General features: G+C 38.4%; 1 protein-coding gene across 3 annotated transcripts in view; it reads right to left on the bottom strand.

Annotated features, from left to right (window-relative positions):
• Window positions 1-576: 576 nt before the first annotated feature.
• The window catches only part of RSPO2 (R-spondin 2), a 158,026-nt gene continuing 138,139 nt past the window's right edge, over window positions 577-20,463 (bottom strand). For 2 of the 3 annotated variants that reach the window (XM_024756327.1, XM_024756330.1), the window contains one exon: window positions 2,377-2,489. In XM_024756327.1, coding sequence (XP_024612095.1) covers window positions 2,377-2,489 — 113 coding nt within the window. Of the gene's footprint in view, window positions 2,490-20,463 lie in introns of all 3 variants that reach the window. The other variant, XM_024756328.1, reaches the window with a different exon arrangement.

Raw genomic sequence — 20,463 nt, 5'->3', positions numbered from 1 at the left:
TCTGAGCAAGTAATATCCAGACATAAAAAAAATAGGTTGAAGGGAAGTGATGATTTCATAAATATATTCTATTTTGTTGGTAGGGAGAATTATTTTTGAAATAAATAGCTAAGGACAGAGGCAACAAGAGTAACAGGTAACAACTTGTGCATTGCTTAGTTTATACCATGCTGTGCTGACCGTACTTTATGCATTTTACCTAACTGAATCCTTAAGACACAGCCCTACACATATTTTACTTAGTCTTTAAGACATAGCCCTACGACGTAGGTAATACTGTTGCCTCCATTTTACAGATTAGGAAACTGAGATCTGGGGAGATGAAATAATTTGCCCCAGGCTACCCTCAGAGTCCAGACTAGACCTCAGGTAGCGTGGCTCTAAAATCCCCACTCTTAATCACTCTGCTGCAGTGCAAGTTATAGCTAAACTAGTTAGTGTCCTACATGTAGTTACAAACATAGGTTTTAAAAATTTGTCTGCTTTTTTTTTAAGGACCAATATTTGGGGGTACAGTTGTTAAATATTGTTTTTCCCCTAAATATATCTCTAAAGAAAAGAATATCTCCACAAGAATAATTTTGATTTTTTTTAATGCACTAAAAGAACATCCCAGAAACAGAACAGGTATTGACTTATTAACGATGAAGCACTATATAAAGAAGCCCCCTCCCCACTTAGTAAATAGGAATATAGTGTAAATAGACGTGAAAGGAGGTGAACACTTTAGGATTAAATGCAAACCCTAAAGTTGTATACAACATTCATATATGGCTTATTATCTCATAGCAATAGTATTTTCATAATGACGTACTTGACATTCATATTTATTGGTAAGATGCTTTTGACTCAAAAGTTAAAAATACAGAAGAGGTAGTTTAGCAAATGCAAGGTGAGAAAAAGGCTTTACCTTGCTTTGTTCTGCAGCCATTCCTTTTTGTTCTAATTTTCTTCTGGATCATCCAGGAAGATAGTGATGCTTTCGGAAGAAGCCGATTCAAAACCCTCTAAGAACTGATTCCCCCAAGTGGACAGTGATGTTTTTGAAACAACTGCTCTGAAAGTCACCTGGGAAGTCTGCACAGTGTTCCTCTCTGTCTTGGATAAGAAAGAAATTCTGGTTCAAAGGATTCCTGTTAAGATCTGACCAGCAGTTGTAGGAATTATGTTTCTCCTCCAGTTCTACGCATGGTCTCATAAGATGGTAATTTCTACACTGACCTAAGAATATTGGTAGATGCTCTGTCATTGCAAGTCAGGAACTGCTTTAAATGGAAACTATACATATTGAAGTTTGCAATTAAAAGTTTGAAAATTTCTCTAGCTGACCTGTGAAACTTCATGATGAGTACTACAAGTGACTGCATGTAATTCCTCATGTTTTCAGTTGTGTTTCATAAAGTCATCACATCTTAGACTCAAAGGGAGTTTTGGCTTCTGACTGCCAGAGGCCTCAAGCTTTAGCTGGGGTCAGGAGTAGGGAAGGTCTATTGATATTCAAATTCTCTGACAGGGGTCATTTGACCCTATGTACAAACTAGCTTATCCTATCCTTACAATGAGAAATAAGCCCACAAAGAAAAGAAAAGTTAAGTTTCAAGGGGCAGAAAAACATTCATCAATTCGCAAAACTAGAACAGTCATTTACCAGACAATGGTTAGGAACCACTAGAAACAAAGTGACATAATATTAATCAGGTATGACTTGTTGCACAGAAGAAAGCATAAATACAGTAAATAAGAGGTTTATATGTAGCCCCAGCAGAGTATGTACACATCCAAGCTGCTGTGAAACTGAACGGGAATTCCTGCAGTGGAACCCCAGCTAAAAGCAGTCTCCGTGCACAAGAGTTGGAAGGTAACAGATGTTGGGAACCACGTGTGGTAACACTAAGCAGATATCCACATACCTTGATCCTTGAAAATGCAATATGAGAAATAAAGGTCACAAGCGAAATAGCACTTTGCCTGCCAAGCGCTGTCTTTCCATAAATATGCACAAGTCAATTCTCCAGTGGGGGGTCTGCAGCCTCACACCTCCTGCCCCTCTGTGGGACCAGGGGTGGCTCTCTCTGGGCACACAGGGAGCTGAGTCCCATGCTGTACACTTACTCCTGCTGCCACTGCTGCAGGTCGCAAGCTCCCGCCTTCACAGTCTCCAGATGCAAATCAAAGCATAAATAACACAGAGACCACGCTCGTGGCTCCTCCTCTCACAATGTGACTGGGAACAGGTACTGGTCCGAGCAGCGCAAATGCAACCCACCAGTGTCCGGGAGCGGAGAGTAGCTTTGTACACTTTTGCAAAAACAACCCCCAACCAAAAAACAAACAAACAAACAAAAAACAAAAAAACACCACCCTGTGTCTTTTATTTTACTGGTTAGCTCTGTCTGTAGCTAGGAAGACGCTGTGTTGCTCCTGGGCTCTTTCTATCAGCTTCTTCTTCTTCTTGTTCTTTCTCTCCTTTGCCTTTGGCGCTCTCTTCCCTACAACAGGGGGGAAGAGAAAGAAATGAAGACATGTCAGAAAAGGCTCTTTCTCTAGGAAAGAAAACACAAAACATTAAGAGTTTTATACAAAGCCCATCTGGAAAACATCACCTATGGAAAAAGCAGCCTCAAAGAGAAAATTGTTCACATTAATTTTGACGGAATAATAATAATTTACTAAATTGGATATGCTGTCTCAAACAGAGACTGATCTTCCTGTTACAGGGAACTGGCATATTTAAAAACCTCCCAGCGGCCTGATCAGTCTTGCAAATATCATTCTGCCACAAAAATTCCATTTATCCCCTCCTCCTTTTAACAATGCTACCCTTTACTAGACATCTTTACATCTTTCTACTGCTCCATATGTCAGTGGGTCAAAAGAAAATAAGCATCTATCTACAGTAAATATACCAGAAGTTTCAAACGCCCCTCTCCCTGCCCCCACGGGAGAAGAAAACGTCTAGCTTTTAACATTATTCCCTCAGTGTTCGCCAAAGGCCAATAAATGAAATGACATATGTGGAGTACTTTATTTTTCTATAAAAATTCATGAGGACATCATTTTTATGTGGCTTATGGCTTCTTATACAAACCTCCTAGGCAAGTTGGTCTTATTGAGAGCAAGAAAAATGCTTGCTTATTTCTGAAGAGCTGATAGGTGTGTGTTTTACTACCAGAAAATCACACCCTGTTATCCTATTTCCCTCTTTGCCGTAGCCACTAGGAAGCACAGACCACAGCTAAATAGTTGAGGTTTTCCTCCATCAGGAGTTTTGGGATGCAGTTTTCCCTTTGCCTCTGCTGTATTTTACTTTTTCCATCTTGTGGTATGGTTTCCAGTCTTTATAAGGTCTCAGCATTTCTTTGCAAGTGTGTCTACGTAGGACTGTGAGAAAAAAGAATAAGGAATACAGGCATTTGCTTTAGGTCCTTTGGGTTCTAAGCATATAGGAATCATGGGATTTTTAGAACAGAAAAGAGCTTGAAAGTTCATCTGCATTAGAAGTTTGGTGCTGTACACCTTCAGGACAGGAAGGTTCTTCCTCACAGACTAGAAAGAATTCTCCAGTCAGCTCTTCTTCCTCCTCTACCAGTCCCTACTTCCTATTTTATCATGTAGTTCCACAAAACTTAAGCTTTCTCCTCCTGTGAGGTATAGCTATTGGACACTGCAGTCATCAGTACCACAAATAGAACATTCCGTTCTAATCCATGCTCTCCATCCTTCCCACACGTAAGAAACTCAATATTCCCAAGATCCTTTCATTACAGGGATATAGCTGGTCAGCTTTTCAATCCAGGCAGTGGAGAAGTGGCTGATATAAGACATGGAAAAGAAATAGACCACAGGTTAGGAAGATAGATTTGAGCCACAGGAAACCAGAGTCACAGGAGATTAAAGGACGCCATGAGATTTTTAAGTAAGGGAGATGGTTCTCATTTCTGCTCTTTCTGATCGGAAAGGGTCTGTCTTGTTTGAGGATGGAAAAGTCTTACTCGTAAGACCCTAGATTCAATAAGTAAAACTTTGCTGAGTTCAACTTTTTATCACAAGAACAAAGATAAAAAAGAATAGCTTATTTTTAATAGGACACTACAGTAAAATAATAAGACTATAAGCATGCCTCATATTAAATTATGAAGGTCCTTGAAGTTAACTTCTGTTTCTCATTAAATTCTGGCATTATGTTATAATGGCATTTTGCCAACTTAAAACGTAGTTAATCCTACCCAATGAAACTTTAGTCCAAGGCATCATTAGTCAAAGAAACTGTAAAGTTACAACTATTTAGTAACACTGTTTCTAATGATGAGACACACCTAATAAGGACAGAGAGATGAAATACTTAACATAAAATAGCATATTTAAAAAGAAGTTTCACTTATAAAGTTTTATGAGGAAGGTTTTCTTAGTCCTATATTTTCTCTCAAAAAACAACCAAAAAATCCTTAGTTAAAAAAAATCATTGCTGACTACCATGTAAAAATTCAGTTTGTGTTTCATTTATTTAAAGGCTGGAGTTTCTTTTAGAAACAAAATAAAATTAAATGAAAAAATAATGCAAACATTCCTAGATTTTAAAATGTGTTTTGTTAAGATAAAAATATACTGAATATAAAGAAAACCTTTCCCAATCACCATTTCAATTCTTTGTATAAATTATGTAGTTGAATGTTAGATGTGTACTCCTTCACTAACAGCAAATCTATGCTAAGTGACTGCAAACTCTCATTTTCAAAGGTTAATTTCATGTCGTTTACCTAATATCAATATATTATTCTGATGTAATTGTCAATGTCAAGTAGTTTTTGTGTTTGCTAGCTGATAGAACATTGTGTAATAGATGTTCCTCAATATTTGCATAAAGCAGTTCACACTGGGACAAAAAATTCAGAAATGCTTCTGAAAACTTATTTTATGGATTATATGATTATCCCATTGGCGATAAGTTTTATGGTACGGGTTCCAACTAGAGATGTTTTGGGAGACCTTATTACAACCCTAAAATTTTTCCTCAGATATCTCTTTTAAATGACATCTCTGTGCTATTTGTTCACTGCTTAGTTTTGTTTTTGGTCAGCCACGTGTCACGTAGGCTTAAGACGATTAGCCAAGACTTGACCATGGATAGTTCTAAATTACCTGAAAATATTTTGTGGTCCATAGTAGGTTGTTTGGACTTCAAGCCAACTCAAAGTAGTAAAATATCAAAACATAATCTAACATAGAGTATGAAAAGGGTCTTGCACACATTTTCTTCTGCACTCTACTAAGATTTTCAAATATAAGGAATTGGTAAGATTAAGGCTAACAGAAATATATATCCCTATTCTTATCTATATATTTGAAAATAAGTTATATTGGACCTACAAGTGTGCTAATTTGTTTCCACTTAACTTCTTTACATCTGTGACTATGAACTTAGACTCAGAGAATGACTTGTGTAGTTTCAGATTGTTCCACATTATCAAGTACATTCACCCTGAGCCTTTAAGGGCAAATATGATGCCAGTCACCCAAAGAGTAATTCAACCCACGGACTTAACTTTCTTACTTCTCAGTTCACAAGAGAAGACTCGGCAAATATACTGCCCAGGATGAGCAGAAAAGGTTTGAGTTTTATGAGGAGATTGTCAGCCTTCAGCTCTGTCCAACCCCAATGAAAAATTCTTCCTATCATTGTCCTGAGTACTTGAAGAATGCAGTGGCCTTAAATTACTATTGGGGGAATCTCTTCAAGATCAGACAGAATCTGATCTACAGAGCAAATCTTTACAGCACTGTTATATGAATGCAAGAAGATGACTGGCCCAGACATAACAGTTTTTAAGGAAAACAATGTGGTTTAATAGAGAACGGTCCTCTCTGAGAGGAAGGAAACCTGGCAGGTAGGCAGTCTTGTAACTGAGATGTCTGGTAATACATTGTGGTTGTGACTCTGTTTCTACATTTACAGGATGAAGATGCTACAATTATCTTTCACTAGAAAGTCATGAGGCATCGTGTGAAAAAGTTGTGTTCCTAGGATGAAAAGGTATGTAAACCATCACTAGCGAGACAAGGTTATTATCAAAATGAACACAGTTAGAAAGATGCCATCAAAGCCACACTCTAACCAACATAATGACATTGACTTGCACACATGTGGAAATGGTCCAACAGGATAACCTATCAACTCTTCTACAGGAAAAGGTGAACAGTCCCTTATGGAAATACTTGTAACGTCCAGCTGTAGATTGCTGCTCTGAGAATCAGGAATAGGACAGATTATTTTGAACCAAGATATCAGGCAGACTTACAAATTACATGAAGCTGTGAAAATACTGACTCCACTGCCAGCCGGACATGAATTTCATTCTTTCATAAGCTCCCCAATTCAAGGAAGGTCTTCAAATGATTTTTCCTCTCATTAGATTTAGGTAAGAGTCTTTTTATCATTGGAGCAATGGTTATTGTACATACATCAGTAAGGTACAAAGGCTGTCTAGGGTTTGCATTATGATTACTAAGTGCTTTGCGAAAGACTTCCTAATGGTAAATACAATGAAAGAAAATTGAAGAATAAACTCAGTAGCTGTGACTGTGGAAAAAGATAAAAGCTTCTCTCTATATATACATACACAAACACGTACACACAAAACTGAGCAAAGTAAGCTACCTCATGCAAATGTAATTAACTATAGTTACCACTGTTATAGCCACAACTATGATGACAAGGCTAATCACCTGAAACGAGCACCAATTTTTACTAAATTTTAATGGTAAGTCTGTGATGCTGACTTGAAACCTGGGCCTCACTGTATTTATGAAATTCACCATGGAGACTTGGGAATCACCTCCAGTCATCCTTCAAAGCAGCTAAAACTGAGGACAAGAAGTCTGTAACTACTAACTCAGTGAATCTTGTCATACTTCAGAGGATGTGCTGGAGGTGAAACATACGGTTGCTTCCACATCTAAAGCCACAAGGACTGAGCTGTAGACAATAAATAGTAACTGGGTTATTTCTTTTTCTCGTATGAGCAACTTTAGTTTGCCCAAGAATGAGTAGCAATAGAGATTTATTTATTTAAGAGTGATTGATAATTCTCTGGAAAAATGCCAGCTGATTCCTAAAATACTTTAAAGGCTCAAAAAAGAGACAAAAGACCTAAATACAATTCATAAAGGAAATAAAATAGCGAATAAATATATTTAAAGAATCAAATCTCATAATTAAAACCTCCAACTAAGATGAGTTGCCACTGCAAAGATTCTTAAAAGTAAAAATATGTAAAAAGCTAGTGAGAAAATGGTAAGACAGCATCAGGATGCATTATGAGAATATAAAATTGATACAGCCTTTTTGAAAAGCCATCTGGCAATGTATACAAAAACATTAAAAATATTCCTAACTTTTGACTCAGATTTAGGAATCTATCCTAGGAAAATAACCTAAAGTTGAACAGAGATTTCTGCATAGAGATGTTTACTATAATTCTGGAACAATTGTAAATTACCTAAATGTCCGACTACAATTTTTTATGACCTCTTTTTATGATTACAGAAATCATAGTTTCTTTTCAGCTATGAATGGAAGTATTTTGTATTTTAAGGCCATGACAGTTAAATTCCCAAGAGTACTACTATTACTTGTCCCTAAAACTTGTCATAAATGGGTACAAGAAAAAGCCTGTAATTCGAAAGCATTCCTACTGTGGTGGTAAGCAGGTTCTTTAGTGGAGGGATCAATCACAATTGCATCTAACACATGAAAGTTTAAGAACTACTAACCTAAATATTTTAGACATTAAGAATGGATGTTGGCTCACAAAGCTTCTTGTATCTAGAAAGGTGTCCAAGTAGGCAGATATGATGAGCATGACTGGGATCTACCCCTCTATATTCTACATCGTCCAAGATAAAAATCTTTCCACTGTTCGTAATGGTTCAGAACAACATATTGATGGTTATTTATTTACATCAGTTGGAGAGTCAGAGACAGTGAGCTAGAACGAGCAAAGCCAATGAACCTATTTGGCTCCTTTACAGTACAGAGTTCCTTAATTGGCATTTTAAGTAACATCTATCTGGTTTTTCAAAAATACACTCTACTAAAAACATTTCTCAGAGAGAGATCGTTGTCTTTTTAAAGGACTGGTAAATTGTTCAATAGTTGTTTGATGACTGTGATCAAATTTTCTTTGAGAAAAAAATAATCTAGAGACAAAACCAATAAATGTCATAGTGTTGAAAAATAACAAGCCATCTACTAAGGAAACTTTACTGGACATCTTGAATTTCAAGTCGTAACTTGAAACTTCCAAGTGGTCACTTAGTCATTTCATCTTTATATATAAAAAAAAAAGCATGTGCTTTCAAAATCTATACACAATCTGGAGATAGCTTACCAGTTGGCTTGTTCATCTTACAAGGCTATTGGTGGAGAGTGACAACTGACAAAATGGGCTTCTCTAAACATACAAACATGAAAATCATTCAGAATTCAGAATACTTACTACCTATGCGGATTTATACTAATTTGTAAGCTGTGATTCAGTTAGCCGATTCTGACTGTGTGTTACTGTTCTTTTATCTGTAAAATTTTACCATATTTTTTGTTGCAAAAAGAAGAGTACAAAAATGGCTTCCTTTCTCTTCGAGGCCTCTACTCAAAGACATTTTAGTAGGCATGAGGTCTGTTGCCTATTTTGCTGAAAGGAAGTCCCATTTGGTTTAAAAAATCTTGTTGCATTGTTCAACTTGATGAAAATGGAAGAGAAAAGCGAATCCTGAGGATGACCTGAACCTTTATGAATTAAGTGTATCACCACTAAGATTTCTTGCACATGGTGTTTCAAAATTTCCTCATTGTATAGCTCTGGAGAAAATGATTGTTCTTCGGGTCTAAGATACAACTTCTATTACGAGGCCCTTACCAACCCATTTGAAGCAGTAGAGACCACAGAAAAGTAACCTAAATAATGTCTAGGTTTGTTCCATACAACATTGATCACTCCAGTTGATTTGTTTAACTTAAGTTCTTAGAAATCTGGTACCTCAAACAGGAAAGAAAAAAAATCAGTTTAGACAAGATTCCATGGAGTTTAAGATAGGTGAGAATAAACAAAAAGAGGTGCTTTCAAAAATGTCTCGAGTTCTTTTCATGACTACTTTAGGTTCACTGTCAAGGACAAAGAGTTTCAGAGTAGTGAAAACTAAAATCATCCTGTCCAAAATTTCATTTGTGTGAAAAAAAATATATATAACTCTACCACAAGGGGGCAATAATTCACTTTTACTGTAAGAGTATCTCTGGTTAAAAATATATATACAGGGGAGCTTTTAGGCTCTAACTTCTTAAATACTTTCTTTGAACCCCAAGTGAAGGTCACCTTTTTTTCTTTTTAGCCAATGGTAAGCTCTGTGGTGGACTAAGAATAGGTAGCAAGATCCAAATGCTGCACGAGGAAAAATGTAATTACATCTCTATTAAAAAGATGTTTGAAGGGAAAGGAGGCTAAGAGAAAAGAAAATAAAGATGGAATCTATTCAAACAGTGATTTAGGGGAAAAAAGCATTATTCACAAACCCAGGTTCCCATTTTCTTACGGGGAAAGTTAACATAAACTACCTGCAAAGAACAGGTCCTTTTCTCTTAGGTCTCTTATCTATAAGAATAGAGTTGTAGGGCTTCCCTGGTGGCGCAGTGGTTGAGAGTCCGCCTGCCGATGCAGGGGACACGGTTCGTGCCCCGGTCCGGGAAGATCCCACGTGCCGTGGAGCAGCTGGGCCCGTGAGCCATGGCCGCTGAGCCTGCGCTTCCGGAGCCTGTGCTCCGCAACGGGAGAGGCCACAACAGTGAGAGGCCCGCACACCGCAGAAGAAAAAAAAAAAAAAAAAAGAATAGAGTTGTAAATCTAAAAATGATCGTCATTATCTTCTGGTGTAGGGAGTGCGCAGAGATTTAATATCAAGTACAAAAGCTGATTGTTAGGTGATGACTCCTGAGCAAGGCTTCTGATCACGTTGGCTTCCCAGCCTTAGGCAGTGGACCATGTTGGGGAGGGTGGAGAGACAGCAAGTATACCCGACATTACTACCCTCTGCTCTAGTCCAACTCTGCTAAATGCTTTAGAAATAAAGCAAGCCAGGCACAGAGAAATCCGAGTGACCTATCCAAGTTCCTACAGCTAATTAGCAGCAGAGCTGGACTTGCAGCCAGGTCTCAATATTTCTCTCTTATATAATTTTACAGCTTTAAAAGTCCCTGGGGCTTCCCTGGTGGCGCAGTGGTTGAGAGTCCGCCTGCCGATGCAGGGGACACGGGTTCGTGCCCCGGTCCGGGAAGATCCCACATGCCGCAGAGCGGCTGGGCCTGTGAGCCCTGGCCGCTGAGCCTGTGCTCCGCAACGGGAGAGGCCACAACAGTGAGAGGCCCGCATACGGCAAAAGAAAAAAAAAAAACAAAACAAAAAAGAAACAAAAGTTCCTGGATAAGAACACAGCAATAGAGTTATTTTTCAAGAAAGAAGAGTATCAGAAGACGGCTAATATTACTCTGACAGAGTTCTATGAGAAAAACCCATGGCCTCATCATAACTGAAAACCCATTATGAACTGTTAATACGGCATACATGACAACTTATCTGTAACTTAGAGACTTTCTTTAAATATACACTGCATTGATTCATTGCTTATTCTTTTCCTTACCTTTTATCAAGATGCAATCTATAAAATTTCTTGATGGGGTAAGTGGATTGGTGGACATTCCTGCTATGGACCATGCACTGTAAGTGCTTCATACACATTCTCATGTAACTGAACATCATCAAAAAATTGAAGCATTCAAACCGTTCTGCTAGGATGTCATGCAGCTATGCACCCTGAATGTACTCAAAATAAATAAAGTTTGCAGAAAACAATCAGGCTCATTTGCCACTCTTAAATTAAGTCAGAAAAAAAATCAGGTTTTGCAGAGAAAACAATACTGATTTCATTTGATTAGGAGTGATGGGATAACCAGAGAAGAATTCCAAGTTGCTCCAAAGCTGACTTCATACTATAGCGGAAGGTACCTTTTAAGATAACTCCATTTGAATAAGATGATTTAATCCCTTCATCTTGGGCTTCAATCGATAACCATTAACTAAATGAAAAAAAAAAAAAGTCCAAGAAATGAAACGGCAAGCATTTATTTAATTTAGATTCAACACAGTTTGGAACTTGAAGACATACTTACGAGCAATAAGAACGTAAATAATGGTTTCTACATGGTAGCTACGTCACAGCATCGGTTATCAGTCTAGCCTACGGCTTACCTAAGTGGCAGGCCTTACATGAGGACAGTCAACACAGGGTGACATGAGGGGATGCATGTTCCAGCCTCCATAACTGCATCCCCTCCTCTGTGCCCCTGTAGCACTTTGAACCTCCCTAACTAAAAAACTTACCACCTTTTATTGCAATTTTATGTGTGCTTATATTTCACGGCTACTAGTTTGTGAATAATTACAAATAGCTACAATGTAATGCCAATATGTGCCACAGAGTACTGGTTAGAGGCTTCCTAAAAATTAAGTTACAGATATTCACTCAAATTTATCTCAGTTAATATGGTGAGCTAGAGCAAAGATGTCTGGGCTAGATCTGAACGCTGAATGTGGTCAGGAACCAAAACCATAGGGTCTTTGTCATCCATCATCGAGCAAACTCTCTTGTTCTTCCTGGACTCTACATGGCTTCTGCCCTCAACTCCAGCTTACACATGGTTTATGAAGGCAGCCCTGGCCCTGAATAAACCCATGACCTTCCAGCTTACCTCCCTCTTATAACGGCCTCAATCTCTTTTGCCTTAATTGCATATTCCCAAGAGAAGAACTCAACATGCCTTACTCCCCCTCAGTTAAACTACAGAGTCATGGGTGCCTGGCCAGTCCATGGATAGGTCACTCCCAGGTCTAGCCTGGAGGGGTGGGTGAGTCACATGACACTGGACTAGGCAGGCATCCAGGATACATGGTTAAGAATATGGGTTTGGGGGTCAGACAGTCATAGATTCAAAGCAGAGCTCTGCCTCTCAGAAGCTAGTGATCTTGGATCAGTTACTTTTTCTAAGGCGTAGTTTTCTTATTTCTGAACTAATAATATCAGTGGTACCCACCTCAGCATTGCTGTAAAGGATAAAGAAAATGTGTGTCAAGTTTCAGATACTATACCTGGCACGTACATGTTAAATCAATTCTAGCACCAGATGAGGTGCCTCGTGTGTATTATTTCTAATCCTTGTGACAGCCCGCAAGGTAAGCATTATTTTCACTTTGCCGATGAGGAAATAGGTTTAGAGAAGTTAAGTAAACAGCTCAGGATCACATAGCTCGGCAGTGATTCAAACCAACATCTGGCAGATTCTAAAACCTGCACTCTTTCCACTATACTCTTTGGATCCCTTGTGCCCAGCAAAACTTCTTTGATCTCATAATCATTTAAATGGCTGCTGAACAAACAAATTAATCAGTAAATACTAGGTTGGAGGCATCAAGATCCCCACCCAGTCCCCCAGCACATTAGGGTGCTCTTGGGCCATATTAGCTCCCCAGTGGGACTAGCCTACAACTCTATTTCTCATATTAATTATTCCTTGGGTGAAAGGCGTTCAAAGCCTCAGTTTCCTGGGGTCAAGCAACACATTTAGCGCAACTCAGTATCAACAGTGCGCCCGTGGTAGAACTCAAGGGAAGATGACACAGGATGTTTCTTTTTCAGCTGAGAGTTGGAAGAAGTTTAGACCTGTGGTTCCAAAAGCTAGTTTATGGGCCAGAGATAGTACAATCCTCCAGGGAGTTTTTTTTCTTTTTTTAAATATAGGTTTCCTAGCCCTACACTGACTCCTGAATGAAACCTTCAGGAGGGAAAATCCAGATTTTTTTTGCTAAGCTTCAGACATGATTCAGTGCAAAGTTAAGATACATGCAAGTTGAGAGCATAAAGCTGTGCTGAAAAGGGTGTGGGCAGGAGAGAGAAAGGACTTTGAAACAGGATAAAGAAAGGAGTGCTAGGCATCCCTTCAAGATGAATGGCTTCCTCCTTCCCAACTGAGCTGACAGGTAGCTTCCGAACTGTGAAACAAAGCAAGCCTCTTTGTGCCTGGACTCCCTTCCCTAGGTTCTCTTTGTGGTGATGCCCTGAGAAGGCAGCAGAGATCAAGCTGCCTGTGTTGAGAGGAATGTACACATGAAGAAAGGGTCCCTTATCTTTTTGTTCAAGCTAGGTCACTCATGTTGTAGGTCACCCATGTTACAGCAGATTCATTTCTCCTGTGGTTATATTCCACAAACTTGCTTTACTCTAAAGAATCTCTCAATTCACTCAACAGATTCTGGTTTGAAAAACAATCTACTTGGTTTGCAGAAATTCTAAAGAGTTGGACAGAAAACAAGACTATACTTGAAAAAAATTATCATCAAATTTGGAGTTTCTGCCTTACTAGGATACAGATCTGGCACTTCAAAAATTGGAAAAACAAAAGAAGGACCCCTTAGACCAGGTGACGCAAATACCAGAGGTATTAAAATGTTATTGGTTGGGCTTCCCTGGTGGCACAGTGGTTGAGAGTCCGCATACTAATGCAGGGGACACAGGTTTGTGCCCCCGTCCAGGAGGATCCCACATGCCGCAGAGCGGCTGGGCCCGTGAGCCATGGCCGCTGAGCCTGCGTGTCCGGAGCCTGTGCTCTGCAATGGGAGAGGCCACAACAGTGAGAGGCCCGAGTACCGCAAAATAAATAAATAAATAAAATAAAATGTTATTGGTTGTATCACAGAAAGAAGGAAGCATATTACAAGTCTTTTTCCTTCTTTCAGAAAGATGCTAACTATGAGTTTCCTCCATGTTATTAAATCATCATCATCTTCATGCTGCTGCTGTTAGCTGTGTGCCAGGCACTAAGTGTTTTACATATGTCAACTCATTTCATACTAAAAATATTCCTATGAAATAGATACTCTCTTTGGTACCACTTTGCAGAAGAAGAACCAGAAGATCAGAGAGGTAAGGTGACCTAAGATGGCACAGCCAGTAAGTGATAGAGTTTGGATTTGAACGCAGTCTCGTCCCAAAGCTTACACTCTTATCCATTATGCTATACTTTCTCTCATCACCTTTGTGGTATAATAAATGTGATCTCCTTAGAGGGAGGAAAGGAGGAAGGAGTCAGTGTTACACTCTTCCCTTTAATCATAAACTCCCACAAACCCTATGAATAGGTCTTCAGTCAAAGGGTTGAACCACTAAATTCATAAAATGGAGGCTGGGACCATCACTGGTTTGTTACAAGACCAAGATGATCAAGGGCATATTTTCCTTGTTATTCTTGCAGAACAAGGAAAATAAACAAATATTTGCCAAAATAAATAGTCTCCATCTATAAGTAAAGACCAGACAAATGTTTTGGTCACTGTAGAATCTCTGTCAACCACCCAAGTAGTAGCAATGGATTTCAATTAGAGGAAAAATATTTTACAAGGTACTCTAAATAACATGTTCAACACACCTAATGATTATTAGAGACATCACATCTCTAAGGTTTCAGAAAGTCTGTAACCTTTGCTGGGTTTTCTTGAATCCTAATATCTTTGTGATTGCCAGATATTAAAAGAGCAGAATATAGCTAATAATTATTTTTTTCACAAACATCCTACTGTTTAATAAAATGAGTTTACTTCCCCCCAACCGGAAATGGTATTTCACTTTCCAGAAAAAGTACATAGACTGTTAAACATATAATATAAACTGAAGTCAAAAGAAAGTGCTAAACATCCATCCACACACACACACTCATATACATAATAAGTATCTGTAGTATTTCCCAAGCATTGCTCATGGTCATGTTTATATCACTATGTTCTAATCAGTTTTATTTGACTTAGGTGTTAAAGAAAAATGAGAAATGAAAAGTTTACATACAACATGAAAAAATTTTTAATGTAATGGAAATTATTTAAAATAAATCATCACTGAATCAGATATCCAAGAGGAGTCTTGCATTCCAAATGACTATAATTTCAGTAAAGACATCACCTGGAATTTGATAAGAAAAACTACATAAAAGAATATCAGTAAGCTATTACTATGTTATAGAATACATACTCTCACAGTCTGAGCAGGGCAGGTTCCAGGACCTGAGCTGAAACTGGACCTAAAAGCATCAACATGAAAATGGTTATTTTAAAAAGGACTTTGAGGAAAGACTACAGAGAATGCTTTGCCAAGAAACAAAAAAGATGTCAATGCTCACAGGATATGTGAAAAATTATCTTCTAAAATAGAACTTTTTCTACTTTTCACTATGTTGCTAATCAAAAATACATAAAATTATAGCTACAAAGCTATAATACAACCATAATAATTTCTTTATCTATTAGGGAAGTTAAAGACCGAGTTACTGAGAACAGATATGAAAAGCTTTTCTGCTTTAGCATTTTTCAAAAATTAGGTAACCATTTTTCTGACAACAGCTTAATTAGAACACACTTGGAAAACAAGGACTGAATTAAGAAACTTCTGGAAATCGCTTCCAATCAGTTTGATTCTAATACAAAACAGAAAAAAAATGTATGGGTGATAAATATAAGATTAATACTTATACTTTGATACTTTTTTGAAGGAATAAATATTTTTAAACTGCCTTAATGTGTTTCCAAGTCTTCTTATAGAAAAATTTAAAATTCCACCAAATAATGCCATTTAAATATATTGTTAAAAGCTAAATTGGTTCTAACATAAATCAAGTCTTTTTTTGAAAGAGAACTGCAGATATATTTTAATGACTATTTAAACTTAAATTCTGGGTCACTAAAAGGTTCAGTAGCAATGAGGTAGGCTATTCAAAATTACTGGAGACAATTTCTCTGAGGTGTGTGTGTGTGTGTGTATTCATAAATGCATGTGTATCCAAAATATATCTGCCTCCATAGACTATCTGGGCACATTAGTTGAGAGAACAGCTTACTTTCATGTAAATATATGTGTTTATCTTACAGCATAAAATTATATTCTTTAGGATTACGACCAACAAATTACAAGTTTCTTTTAAGATAAGACTAAAGAAAATCTCGGGAATTAAAAATTATAAACTCAAAAGGAGTAGCAAAATTGCTACAGTAAAAGTTTATGGTTTGGAGTCATCACTAATCAATGCTTTTTTTCCGGCTCTGACAGAACATTTTGCACTGAAGAGGAGAGTTTCTTTAAGCATCCAGTTTTTATGCCATAAAATACAGGAAAATGATTCCTATTAACTAAGAGCAGAGCATGACTCAAGATCTCTCCTCCAGTTCCTGTATTTATAAATAAAATATGGAAACAACCGAAAATCTGGACAAGAGGAAGTTGTGTGGTGAGAGGAAAGAAGGGAGAGAGGAAGGAATGAAAAGGAGGGAGACATAAATGATTATTATGGCTACCACTCAACTCAAATACAAATTGGTCTAGGGGACCATTTTAGAAATATTTCCTCATTTAGAAATCAATCACTGATGTCACCCAAATGACAAGGAAACATTTTCATTATGATAGGATATGATTTTTGAAGGCTTACTATACTACTACTAGTTAGAGCTTATAAGCTGGTATAAAGATTGCTTTGTCATAGGTCCTATCCTAAGGATTTCCATTACAAAAACACCAATGAGACTGAATCATAAAGAGGTTCTAAACACATGATCCTTTGGGGAAGTTGGCATGGGAGATGTTACAAAAACAAAATGGCAACACTTGGGTCATATGCCATTTTGTTCTAAGTATTAAGGAAATACTTAAAAGGTAAAAAGGCAGTATGATGACTATAGTTACTAATACTGTACTACATACTGGAAATTTGCTAAGAGTAGATTTCGTGTGCTCTCCTCCAACACACAAAAAGTAGCTATGTGAGAAGACATGTTAATTAGCTAAACTGCAGTAATCATTATGTAGATGTATATCAAATCATCATGTTGTACACGTGAAATATATACAATTCTTATTTAAAAATGAAAAGAAAAGAAAATGGCCATTTGATTTGGTCATTAGGATGTCATCAGTGACCTTTAAGGCAGGAGTTCAGTGATGCTGAATGCAGAGACCAGGCAGGCTGGAGTAAGTCAGAGGGAAGATGAGAGTGAAGGCTCCACTACACAGCACTGTTCTGAGAGAGACAGGAGGGGCGAGCAAGGGGTTCTTCAGGATGGGGAAATCTGAGGTTATTGAAGGCTGAGGAACAGAAGCAAACAGAGGGTGGAAATGGTTTCTTCTATGGCTACAATGTGCCTGGCCACATTCACACTATCAAAGAGATAAAGAAAAAGGTAAAGATAAGGGATTCTCTCCAGGCAAAACTGTATTAGCGACTTATCTGGTAATATTAGATTTGAGCAATCGAAACTAATTCCTGTGTAAATCGCTCTGTCTATGGAGTGCATGGAAATCCAGAGGCCACGGACATGTTTAATAACCTTCCTTGATTCCTAATTCCTTCCTCATACTGTCATTCCTAGGTCTCTTTACAAGAGAAAGCCAAAAAATTAATGGTCTTTCCAGCAGGAAAGAATTGAATAAATGTATTCTCTGTGCCAAACTGTGATAATAAAAAGTAAATAAATAAAGTTAAAGGAAAAAAAAGTAATATTTGAGCATAAATCCTTTTCCAAATTCATTCCACATAACTCCACAAATTGCGCGTTATGTAAGTTGAGTACACTGATGAAATACTGTGGCTTTTCCATTGAGTAATAAATATTCCCTAATGCCAGCAAAATTTTATTTTATAGGTAGAAATTAGATCAGTTCCCATTAAGGGTTATCTTAACGCATAATGTTATGCGGGCAAAGAGTTTTTTCCCTAAGTGCTACTCCATGGGAATTTTATATACTATCAACTACGATTGGTATGTACCTATATATGTATACATTCAAAATTAAGTGCAACAAATTAAAATATGAAGTAGATGAAAAAAATAATGAAGTATTCACATATATGTCTGGTTTAAGTGTAAAGTAATACAACTCTTCTGAAAGGAGCTTTTCCCCTATGTTTTCTTCTAGGAATTTTACGGTCGCAAGTCCTACATTTCAGTCTTTAATCCATTTTCAGTTAATTTTTGGTGATGTAAGATAAGGGCTCAAATTCATGCTTTTGCATGTGGATATTTAGTTTTCCTAAAGCCATTTATTGAAGAGACTATCCTTTCCCCATTGAGTATTCTTGGCTTCCTTGTCAAATATTAGTTGACCAGATATGTGTGGGTTTATTTCTGGGCTTTTCTATTCTGTTCCATTGATCTGTGTGTCTGCTCTTATGCCAATATCATACTGTTCTGATTGCTATAGCTTTGTAATATAGTTTTAAATCAGGACGTATGATGCCTCCAGCTTTGTTCTTTCTCAAGAATTGCTTTGGTTATTCGGGGTCTTCTGTGGTTCCATATGAAAATTAGGATTGTTTTTCTGTTTCTGTGAAAGATACTATTGGAATTTTTATAAAGATTACTCTGAATCCATAGATGGCTTTGGGTAGTATGAACATTTTAACAATATTAACTCTTCCAATCTCTGAACATGGGCTATCTTTCCATTTATTTGTGTCTTCTTCAATTTCTTTCATTAATATCTTGTATAGAACATTCACTTCCACAGTTAAATTTATTTCTAACATTTTTTTTTACTGTTTTTAATGCTATTATAAATGGGATTATTTCTTTTTTCCAGTAGGTCATTTTTAGTGTACAGAAATGCAACTGATTTTTTGTATGTTGATTTTGTATCCTGAAACTTTACTAAATTTGTTTATAAGGTCTAACAATTTTTCGGTGGAGTTTAAAATTTTTTCTGGGAACAAGATCATACCATCAGCAAACAGCCTATTTTACTTCTTCCCTTCCAATTTGGATGCCTTTTATTTCTTTTCCTTGCCTAATTGCTCTGGCTAGGAATTCCAGTAATATGTTGAACGGTAAGAGTAGGCACCCTCTCAACTGCATGGTCTTTGGTGAATGCTGCAGGGGGAAGGATGTCTTCAGAGGCCACAAGGGCTTTTGGGGTTTTCAGTGGTGACTCCCAGTTCAGACGTTAGGCACCAAGGCAGGCAGCAGTAGTGGCTGGAGCCAGTGGTGTGCACACACTCGGGTTTAGGAAGCCAGCTGCAGGTAGCTGTGTGGTGGCAGGGGCCAGTTGCAAACACACACACACACACTGGTGGGAGGCAGGGCAAGCAGTAAGGACTAAGGCCAACTTCAGTGCACTGGAAGCTGTGAGGCTGCTGGCTTCTGGTTCTGACCTCTGGTGCCAGCAGTGGAGCCTGGCATCAGGAGTCAGGCTGGTAGCATGTGGTATATAGCTGGAGCAGCTAGCTGCAGGTGAGCACAGTGGTACAGGCCAGTGATAGGAGACAGGGCTAGATCCAGGACCACAAGCAGCTGTGGAGGCCTTGGGTATCAGCATGCACTTCCATGGCTGTAAGACCTGGTCACAGGTGCACACATGGCAGTGGAGGTCAGATAAGCAGTGTGCAGCTACACAGCTGGAGGGGTTAGCCCAGAGAGCACACACAGCAGCAAGGTCAGCTGGGGGGACTCTGGGCTGGCATCTGGTACGCATGCAGCCACAGAGGATCCTGGGCTTTTGCTGGGGTGGGAGGGACAGGGGAGCAGGGAGGGACTCAGGTGGCTGGTGTCAGCAAACATGAATACTGGGGGGCAAAAACCCAGTGACATCTGTGGTGGCTGTGCTGGCCCTTGGTTTCTTCAGTAGTGAAAGCTGCTGTTTTCATCCGTAGGACATGTCACTGGGAGCAGTGGCTTCTTTCACTGTGTATCTGACACTGGAGCCCGTGCTCTTCTTCCTCGTTCCCACCCATCTTTATGGGTCATGTCTCAGGTTTGCTGGTCTCTGGTGGTGGTGACTGAAGTGGGTCCTTCATGTAATACTCCAAAAGGCTGGGGAAGCTGGTCATTCACCCCACTCTTCCTCTCCCTGTGAGGCAAACTCTTTCCAGCTGGGGAGTTTTCCTTGGTGCCAGGAGTGCAGCCTTGGGGGATAGGATGATGGAGTGAAAGGAAACGTTCTTCCTTCTCTTTTTGTGTGGTTATTCTCAGGATTTTTTGTTCCACTAGGTTGCTGAAGCTTCTCAGGTGGATTCCAGAGCTCTCCCAGAGCTGTTTTTGTTTGTGGATAGCTGTCTAATTATTGATTTTTGTGGAGGGATGGGGGCTGGGGATCTCCTACTCTGCTATCTTGGTGAAGTCAGAGATAATTTTCTACTTTATAAACTGAATGGTAGGGTACAGGGATGATTTTATCATTGTTCTTTAAGCAGTAAATATAAATTACATGTACTTTTTAGTAAGTATAATATTTCTTTAAAAAATACAAAATCACTGTAAAATATCCACTCCCAAAATAGAAAAACAACCCCCAGAAATAACCATAGTTAACCAAAGGTGTGTGTGTGTG

Source organism: Neophocaena asiaeorientalis, unplaced genomic scaffold (genome assembly GCF_003031525.2).
Source record: "Neophocaena asiaeorientalis asiaeorientalis breed wild unplaced genomic scaffold, Neophocaena_asiaeorientalis_V1.1 scaffold496, whole genome shotgun sequence".
Classification (NCBI taxonomy): domain Eukaryota; kingdom Metazoa; phylum Chordata; class Mammalia; order Artiodactyla; family Phocoenidae; genus Neophocaena; species Neophocaena asiaeorientalis.
The sequence above is the reverse complement of the archived record's forward strand: the minus strand, read 5'-3'. Positions and strand labels throughout refer to the sequence as shown.